Raw genomic sequence first — 10,348 nt, 5'->3', positions numbered from 1 at the left:
CAGAATGAAAATGAGAACAAAGTCTTTTTATGCTTAGGAATGTTTTGATTCATACAAGGTGGTGGTGGTGGGGGTGAGATCCTCAAGACTGTCACTACCATGCAACAAAGTCCGACAAATATCCCACCCCCAATACCGTGACTCTTTGATTAAGTCAATTACATACAGCATTTCACCATAGGTCTTCCATAGATGTGCTATTTAGAGCTAAAGTAGGTGAAGAAGCAAGTAATATATCTTACTCTAGAGCAATTAATTTATATGACAATCACTTTTCAAAGAGGCCCCTAACAGCAGCAATAACATCAGCACTGGATTCTTGGCTTTTTGTGTTGTTCAGTTAAAAATAATCCCATTCAGATTGACATATACACACTACTATATATAAAATAGATAACAAATAAGGACCTACTGTATAGCACAGGAAACTCTACTGAATACTCTGTAATGGCTTATATGGGAAAAGAATCTAAAAAAGAGTGGATACATGTATATGTATAACTGATTCACTTTGCTGTGCACCTGAAACTAACACAACATTGTAAATCAACTATACTCCAATAAAAATTAAAAAAAATAATTCCATTCACTTTAATGTACAAGCTACATACCTGGATTGAATTTAGGCTAATTTCTATTAATTGGTAATGCTGCTCTTATATTTTCAGACACAATCCACATGGGAAGCACACGCATTTGATAAGCCCCAGGGATTTAAACAATACTCAAAGTGTCTAATGAAGTACTTTCAATCATTCTTCACCTCGCTTTAAAGCCTGTGTATGATTCCAACCCGCCCCTCAGTTTTTCAACGGCTGAAATTGTAGTTGCTAAGTATTTTGCACAGGATGGGTCCTCTACTTCCTTCTAAACCTGGATTACACATTGCAGACGACCAAATCACCTGGTGCAGGTAGTCCAGCTTCGGTCGCCATTTATAGAGGGGGAGGTCACTTGAAGGCATCAGATTAGAGACGAAGTTTGTTAAGCCAAAACTATAGGTAACCTAGGCAGTGGGGCAACTGGTTATTTCCAGGGCTGGACAGAGAGGGCGCCCTTCCACAGACGCGCGCACAACCAGGACGTGGCGGAGTGAGGAGCCAGGAGGAATACCCAGGATGTTTCAGGGCTCAGTCTAGTTAGAAAACCTTTAGGGCACTGGACGACAAATGAGGGTGGAGACCTGGACGCGTGGATCTTCTGTAGGAGACTATAGAGCGGAGCAACAGGAAGCAACTGCTGCCGGGTTTAAGTCTTCCTGAAGTCTCAGTAGGGCTTTCCCTCCTGTCCCGACGCCCTTCTCAGCGTATCCAGTCTTGGGGACTCCGCGCCACCCCACCTGCTTTCTTTGCCTCCCCCTGCGCCCCCCCCCGCCCCCACCTCTCTGCGATCTCACTGCTTCTCCAGCGGGCCGCCCTTGCCCGCCAGCCGGGCAGCGGCAGGCCCCGTGCGGCTGCCGGAGGGCCTAGGGGGCGGAGGCGCGGCAGGGGCGGGCTCTGTGGCCCCCCCGCCCCCCTGCCAGCCGGGCTGCCGGGGCCAGTGGCTGGAGCGCCGCGCACCGCCAGCGGCGGGGGCGGGGGATGGGGGAGGCAGGGGAGGGGGGCGCCCGTGCTGATTAGAGCCAACCGCACACTTCAAAAGGGTGTCGGGCAGTGTTTCCCTCCTGCGCCCCGGGAACTTCAAAGCGGCCCGCGCTGCCCCGGCCGTCGCGCTCCGCTCCGGGGCCTCGCAGCCCGGGCGCGGCGCCCGGTGGCCATGACCCGAGCGTTCCGCGCCGCGCTTCGCCAGGCTCTCCTGCTGCTCGCCGCGGCCGCCGCGCTCTCGGCAGGTACTACAGGCGTCCCTTTCTCCGCGCCCGCGAGGGTGGGCGTCGGGGGCTGTCTGCGGGTGGGCAAGGGGTCGGGAAAGAAGGTGCTCTGAGCGAACTGACCTTCCTCGGGGCGGAGTGCGAAGCGCCAGTTAGATTGAGGGGGCGCGGGATAGGGCGCAGCGTGGGCACCTGATGTCGGCCAGCGGGGTACACAGGTGTGTTGGGGATGAAGCCACCAGGAGGGGGGAAGAGCTCCAGGGACGTTGGGGTATGGGATTAGGGTTGAGGTGGGTGACACATTTGGGGGCAGATTGTAGCGGAGGGAGTAGGAGAGTGTTTGTGGGTGTGTGCAGGGCTGGGAGTTGGGTGGCACCGTGAGTTCACTCTGCAGGGGCTTGGGGGACGCTCCGTGCTGAGCTCCGGAGAGCTGAGCAAGGATGACGACACGGTGGTGGTGGGAGAGTGGGGAGTGGTGGTGGCGATTCAGTCTGAGTTTTAGGAGATGAGGGATACCTCAAAAGCCGCTGGTGCCAAGCTCTGTAGGCGGGAGTGGGAGCTTAAATCTGCGTGGTTTGCAAGGCACAATGCTTTCGAGGTATGATCTTTACTAAGAGTTGCAGGAAAAAAAATTTCTGGCAAGAGTCCCAGCGTTTATGACAGGTCTGTGCTTTGATAGGCTAAATAGAGCCCTCGGCCCAAGCTAGAAATTAAACATTTCTTCATAATGTTTACTAGAAACTGGGGCAAATGCATATAGTGTGCTATGATGAAAAACCCTTTAACTCTAAAATTCTTTTCATTATCACATTATTCTGGGTTATGGAGAGAGACCAGGAGCAGATTCCTTGCTAACTCATTCTTTAAACATGTCAATCAGACATTTAAGACATTTGCACATAAAAACCTGGTGTTTTTTCGTAGGGCTGTACTTTGTCTGAAGCTGATTTTGATGCATTTTTGTTTTCTCTGATGACAGTCTGTTTGACATTAATAGCTATACTCCAGGGTAGGTAGTTTTCCTCTTAGTGACATGTGCAGGAGAATGTTTTGAATAGTATGATTGCTGTCACGTGCAGATTCAGTGTTTCAGATGGTCTGAGAGACTCACCAAATACAATATTCAAATGAAAATTTGATTGTTGGAAGTGATCAGTTGATACAATATTAGGATGAAAACATTTCAGTTATCTTTGAAAAGGCACAGCCTTTTAGGAAGCAGTTACCCAGAGACTTGTCAGGAAGATGATGGGATAAAGGGAAGTATTTGCATTCAGAGTTAGTAAATTCATCACTGGGAAGAAAAATGACTATGGGAAGGTCTTTATGAGAAATGGGCAGAAATTCCACTAACTTGGAATACTCAAAGTGCTCTTGATGACTTAATAGAATTTACACACACAAAGTCTTCTGGAGATCACAGTTTTAACTGGACACCTGTGAAGTTGCCTCTGAAGGCTATCTGTACAAACCCTTTTTATTTCAGGGAGCTAATAGCTTTGTTGCAGACATTTAAAAAAATAGACTCAATTATTTTTTATCTAGCTTGAAAGGTATATTTTGTTATATGACAGAATCTTTAGAAGATTTCAGAGACCCTGGGCACAGCAACATAGGAAACACATGCCCTGCCTGCTATGTTCTTTAAAAGGCATGGAAACTTTTGACATTGAAATGTGCAAAAAAGAAAAAAAAATAGATCATCCATTCAAATTTGATTGTTTCCTTAAAATCTGAAGGCTAAGAAAAATGCCTGATATGGAGATAATGTGGCAATACAGTAGAGAAGTACTTATCAAAATTGAACTTTAACAGTGAACTTTTCTATGTAGAATGCAATCATTCTGAAACCTGTTCAAGAAATTTTACTCCTCTTTGTGTCCCACAGGAAAAAAAAAGTATATTGCAATCTACATTTTTGATTCTTATTTTTTAATACAAATCTTTGATTATTTGATAGAGGGATTCAAGGTAATTTATTTATTTATTTAATCTTTTAAATTGTTTTTCTCATGTGGCTACCTTCATTATTTTTGACCTGGTCACTTTTACAAATTGCATTGTTAATCATATTTACCATGTTTTGGAGATGTAATGCCATTGTTGACATGTTATATGAGAATTTGCTATTGACAGTGACATAGCAAAACCACATGACAAGAAAACACTACTTTCCAATTTGGCTCTGTTGAGCACCAAGCCTAGGACCTTAAATATCTGAAGATATTGATGAACCAATGAGCCCTTTTTGCTTTGGCTGTTCTTCCCCAGCATCTCCAGCACCTTAGGCATGTCAAGCCTTGACAGCAGAATAGAAATCATTGCTCCTTGGTGAGAATCTCAGAGGGTAACCGCTGGTCTGGTGGAAACTTAGAGAAACTATTTATTGGTCTGGACTGGCTAAAAAAATTAGGCTGCTCTGTGTTGCTCTAATTATCTAGTTTCTGGATTCCTTGATGTTGATAAGAAAGACCTGACATGACCTCACAACATTTATCATGTGTATTAAACAAAGAATTGCCAGAAAATGCCCTGGAGTTCTCAACTTTGAAGCTGGACTTGTACATTATACAGATTTACACATTGTATATTTTCTACTAATTTCATGAAACTCCTTTGTCTTCTGGATGGAAAGGATTATTAAGAGTCCAGAAAGCTAGATGCTGTTACTCTAAAGGTGAAAAAATAACTGTTTCATTTAATAACCAGAGTGGGGTAGGGGTTTCAGGTAGTGAGTTGTTTTTTTTTTTCCCCCACTTAACAGCAGTTAGCAGTTCCTACTATACATTTTAAACTGTGCTGGAAGTAAAAGTGAAAGCCTTGGACTGAGTTTATAATGCAAAAGATGTCACCTTTGCCCTTCTTTAAGCATGGTCATTTATTGGTTGATTGACACAAGTGTAGCAAGAGGCTCCCTGGTTCCAAAAAAGAGACTTCTTTGGACTAGGAGAAACTCTGTGCAGAAGTCCTTGGGAGCATATTTCTTCATTGATTGTACTGCCTGAACCTGTTTTCTAGCCTCAAACTTACAGAAGTATAAAATAGAGAGTTCCTCCCATTTTCTACAATGACTTAAAAATACAGGATTCGTGGTGTGAGAGTAAGAGAGGAGCAAAGGATGACACCAAATTTTGACCCAAGCAATAGAAGAATAGACCATTAAGTAAGGTGAGGCTGACTGCAGGAGGAGCAGGCCTGGGGAAAGGTGGGGCATGGTGGAGGAGGGCTGGAGCTCAGTTTTGGGTATGTTGAGTGTTAAATGTCTCGTAGGTACTGGGGTGGAGATGTCATGTGAGCAATTGGTTTTATGAGTCTGGAGTTCAGGGGATAAGTCTGACCTGAAGATTAAAAATCTAAAGCCAAGGGCATTTACAGATAATTTTATTTATTTATTTATTTATTTATTTATATAATTTATTTATTTGACTGCATTGGGTCTTCATTGCTGGGCGTGGGCTTTCTCTAGTTGCATTGAGCGGGGGCTACTCTTCGTTGTGGTGCGCGGGCATCTCACTGTGGTGGCTTCTCTTGTTGCAGAGCACGGACTCTGGGCGCGTGGGCTTCAGTAGTTGTGGCTCACGGGCTCTAGAGCACAGGTTCAGTAGTTGTGGCGCACAGGCTTAGTTGCTCTGTGGCATGTGGGATCTTCCTGGACCAGGGATGAAACCCATGTCCCCTGCATTGGCAGGCGGATTCTTAACCACTGCACCACTGGGGAAGTCCCTTTAGATAATTTTAAAAGACACATTAAATAGAGTCACAGATTTAGTGAATCACAGCATGCCTAGTTAAATTGAATTTCAGATAAACAACAAATAATTTTTTAGTATAAGTATGTTACAAATATGACATGGGGCATACATATATTAAAAATTAATTGCTGTTTAATTCTAGTTTAACTGGGTATTCTGTACTTTTATCTGGCAACCCAACATTAAATAAATATTGTGGTGAGATGGACTGCTTCAGATATATGTATTCCCGGCTCTTGCATTAGAAATACACTTATTTTCTAGTCCTCATCTCTTAAAACTTCTGTTCTAGCTTTGCTGCCATCCCCATGTGTAGCTCTGAATAGATCACTTCCAAGTCTTGGCACTGAATGTCCTTCTGAGTCAACAGAGGGGGATACCCAGCCTTTCCTAATCTTACATGAGTACCTTAACATAAAAGGATGTGTGAAAAAGAAACAATACTCTCTAGACTCTCTGCAAATGATTTATTGTTATGTGAAAGCGGTTGGTTTTGCCCAAAGTTATGGTCTTTTGAATGTGATTGTTGCTTTCAAATGCATTTTTAGAGCACCGGGGGACTGGTTCCAGGACCCCCGGGATACTGAAATTTGAAACTTGAGGATGTCCAAGTCCCTTATGTAAAACGGTGTGGTATTTACATATAATCTACGTACATCCTCCCATGTATTGTACTTTAAATCATCTAGATTACTTATAATACTTAATACCGTGTAAACACTATGTAAATAGTAGTAAATATAATGTAAAACCTATGTAAAGAGTTACCAGTGCATGGCAAATTCAACTTTTGCTTTTTTGGAACTCTCTGGAGTTGGTTGGTTTTACCTGCAGATGCGGAACCTGTGGCTACAGAGGGCCAACTGTATTTTCCTTTTGAATAAACATTCATGTGTTTCTCTTTAAAAAACTTCTAGGAAGCAGCTGAGATCCAGTTTGTTGTATTTTTCTTGGCAGAACTTGCATCTCTTGTTGTAAATAAGAAAAGGTTAGAAGAGAGGAGAACGACTAGAGTCACACAGGACCTGATAATCTGACAGTTTATGGTTTCAGAGCATCTTCCTAAAAGAATGATCTTGAGTCCTTCAGGAGAGGGACAGGGATACATAAATATCAGCCAGAAGATGTTTAGTTACTGCTATAGCTAAGTCTTGACCTGCTACCAAATAATTAGCATTGGCTTCATTTTGAGGTTTGCAGGGGAAAATTGTCCTATAAGTGAACTGTAGGCGTGGATCATTAAAAACTCAAACAGATATGTTCACATGAATATACAGAGTTTATTTTAATAAATAAACAATAGGATTAATTTTTAAATATAAATGGAAAATAGAACTAAATAGGAAAAAAAGGAAAAGTTCTAAGCACAGAGTGTGTATTATCTATCATTCCTTATCTTTTATATCTTTTTCTGGATTTTTTATTGATTGGGATTTCATGTTTAATATTTTTCACAGCAAATAGTAAAAATCTCAAGATTTATCTTTACATTGTTTAAGAAATTGCGATAGGACTTCCCTGGTGGCACAGTGGTTAAGAATCCTCCTGCCAATGCAGCGATCACAGATTCGAGCCCTGGTCTGGGAAGATCCCACATGCCGCGGAGCAACTAAGCCCGGGCGCCACAACTACTGAGCCTGTGCTCTAGAGCCCATGAGCCACAACTCCTGAGCCCGTGTGCCACAACTACTGAAGCCTGCGTGCCTAGAGCCTGTGCTCCACAACAAGAGAAGCCGCCACAGTGAGAAGCCCGCACACCACAACGAAAAGTAGCCCCCGCTCTCCGCAACTAGAGAGAAAGCCCGCGTGCAGCAACAAAGACCCAACGCAGCCAAAAATAAATAAATAAATTTATTTAAAAAAAATTAGGATAATATTGGGATATGTTCATAAATGATGTAGAAATTCCAGATAGATGCACAACTCTATGAATGTACTAAAGCCATCAAATTACATACTTTGACAAATTGTATGGTATATTGTTTTATCTCAATAAAGCTGTTAAAAAGTAAATATAATAATAATAAAAAAAAGAAATTACTCTTTTGTTAAGGGACCTAGGAATACCTAAATACTGTCTTGGTTCAGCTGTGCCTCTCCTCCAGTCTAAGATGGCTTACTAAGGGGGGCATCTAGAAAAGGAGGGAAAATAAGGCAAAGTAACTTTTTTCTGTTGTTGGCTGGTACTTTGGCCACAAATTGCATGGCAGAACTCTAATATTCTCCCTTTTTCTAAACTTTTAACAACTAAATAGCCTAGGGTAAAGAAAGGGGGGTTGTGATAAGTCAGAATCCTGGATTCTGACACTACGCTACCAACAAAAGGTCTTGCAATGCATGGATGAAGCCAGAGTGACAAAGCAGGGGACCTCTATCTCCAGTAGCTCATGGTAGTTCAACCTTCATGGCAGCTCTGACAGGAGTTCCTGTCATAATCTCAGGGGTGACTGCTAAGTGGGGTAAGATGGAGAGTCTGTGGAGGTAGGTGGCTGGTTCTCTTCTATGAGGAAGCAGGTCCTGCCCTTCCCACGCTTGCTATGAAAAGAAGTAGGAGACAGAGTCATGACCATGAGCCATGTGCCTTTCATGTTCTTTGAAAGCTGGATCCCTGAAGCGCGTGGGTCTCTCGGTTCCCTGGAACCTGAACAATACAAATCACTACTCCTCTCACTTAGGGATCCAGCAAAAAGTAAAAGAGAGGGAGGAGGTGAGTAGGAGTGTGAAAGAGACAAGGAAGACTTTATTTTCATAGAAGCCAATACTCCATTATTTTTCACTCTTTTGCCTTATCATGTGGCTCTTGAATTCATCTGCTCTGATTGGCCAACCAGGCTAACAAGGTTCTATTCTGTCCTGATGCTTCTCTTTTTCTCCTCTAGAATAATTTCCCTTTTCTGTTGTTCTCTTCTGTTTTTTTAGAGTAGGTATGTGAAGATGCTGTTTCTTCGGAACTGTTTTAAATTAATCCCCTCAAGAATTCATGGGTGAATCATTCCGTATGATTCAAGAGCCTGGCTTATTAGTTTTTTTAAAACAATTTAAATTTGCCAGTGACTTAAGCATCCCAAATTAGATCAGTCTACTTTTTCATTAAACTTTTCATATCAAGAAAATGATTAGGTTCTCTAATTTTGAAAGTGAAACACATATATTTTCTTCTAATCTGTTTTATCATTCTTGTCTCATGCTAAGGTAAAATGACAGAGATAGATGCTACATCTCTGTATGCTGATTAAGTTCCTTATAAATTTTTCATTCAATGCCATGATTGCATTAATACTTTGGTCAAAAAGCAGATTAGAAAAAAATCTAATCCATCAGGATCCGGACAATCATCATTTTAATGCAAAATATTTAGTTTCATAAATGCATGCTTACCTTAGAGATGTTAACTCAGAGGGTGGTAATCCAGATTAACACAGCTTTCAGGAGCCAGATTGTTTTCAAACAGAGCCAAAATATATTAAAGAATATTAACTCATCACATCTCATAACTTTATCTGATGACATTTTCCTGGCCTGATCCTCTAGAAATGTGTTTTTTCCTTCTTTCCATTCCCATTATTTCTCTTCAAGAGTAAAGACCTACACTTTGAACCTTTGCCTCTCTAAAATCATAGTGAGACTGCATTCTCAGTCAAATTCCACTTGGAATCAAGAGTGTATATTTCCAGGAAATAGATAATACACTCTAAATTTGAAACACTGAAAAAAGAATGATTATATGATTAGCAGAAGATTCCTTACAGAATAATAAATGCATAGTTGAATGAACCTCTCTCCCTTTTATAGCTGTTCTCTAGATACAGCTGTTCTCTAGATATATTATATTAGCTATATTATATTAAAAGGCATTGCTTTTTTGCACATAGAAGAAAGTTGACTTTGTTAAAACAGCTGGACCTCTTTAAAAGGATTGAGAGTTACTGTGACAAATCAAGATGAGATGCTCCTTTAGAATTAGTTTTCCTGAACTCTCCTTTGGATATTGTCTTTATCATAGTTTTTCATATTTCCTTATTACCTTTTTAATACCTATAGTATTTGTAGTGCTGTCCCTTCTTATATTCTTGACATTGAGAATTTGAATATTCTTTCTTTTTCCCTTGATCAGTCTAGCTGGAGTTTATCGATTTTATTGATTTCTTTCAAATAAAAAACTTTTGGTTTTATTGATTTTCTTTGTTGTTTTTTTCCTTCAATTGTTTTCTGCTCTTATCATCACTATTTCTTTTCTCTACTTACTTTGAATTTAATTTATTCTTTTTTATTCTATCTTCTTAAGTTGGTACCTTAGATCAAGAGTTGACAAACTTTTTCTTAAAGGGTCAGATAGTACATATTTTAGTCTTATGGACCCTACAGTGTCTGCTGCAGCTACTTAATTCTGCCATTGTAGTATAAAAGCAGGCATAGACAATACATAAATAGATGTTGCTGTGTTTCAATAAAATTTTATTTACAAGTGGGACAGCCAGTGGGCCATAGTTTGCTGACTCTTTCTTCAGTCATTCACTTAAGACCTTCCTTCTTTTCTGCTATAAGCATTTAAAGCTCTAAATTTCCTTCTCAGCAGCTGCTTCACCTCATCCATAAATTGTGCTGTACTGTGTTTTTGTTTTCATTGAGTTCAAAATATTTTCTAGTTTTTGTGATTTTTCTGGGACCTGTGGGTTATTTAGATATCTGTTGTTTAATTTCCAAATATTTTGGGAATTCCCAGATCATTTTTTTTATTGACTTCTAATTTAAATCCATTGGGGATGAAAATACATCAGCTGTATGATTT

At 41.0% G+C, this 10,348-nt stretch overlaps 1 protein-coding gene across 1 annotated transcript in view; it reads left to right on the top strand.

Moving 5' to 3' along the window:
- Nucleotides 1-1,521: 1,521 nt before the first annotated feature.
- ACVR1C (activin A receptor type 1C) overlaps nucleotides 1,522-10,348 on the top strand; it is an 81,763-nt gene continuing 72,936 nt past the window's right edge. Inside the window, exon 1 of the mRNA XM_024122278.1 lies at nucleotides 1,522-1,828. Within this exon, the coding sequence (XP_023978046.1) occupies nucleotides 1,756-1,828 (73 nt within the window). The 5' untranslated portion in view covers nucleotides 1,522-1,755. The remainder of the gene's footprint in view (nucleotides 1,829-10,348) is intronic.

This window comes from Physeter macrocephalus, chromosome 2 (assembly GCF_002837175.3).
Source record: "Physeter macrocephalus isolate SW-GA chromosome 2, ASM283717v5, whole genome shotgun sequence".
Classification (NCBI taxonomy): Eukaryota; Metazoa; Chordata; class Mammalia; order Artiodactyla; family Physeteridae; genus Physeter; species Physeter macrocephalus.
This window is presented reverse-complemented; position numbering and strand designations above follow the sequence as displayed.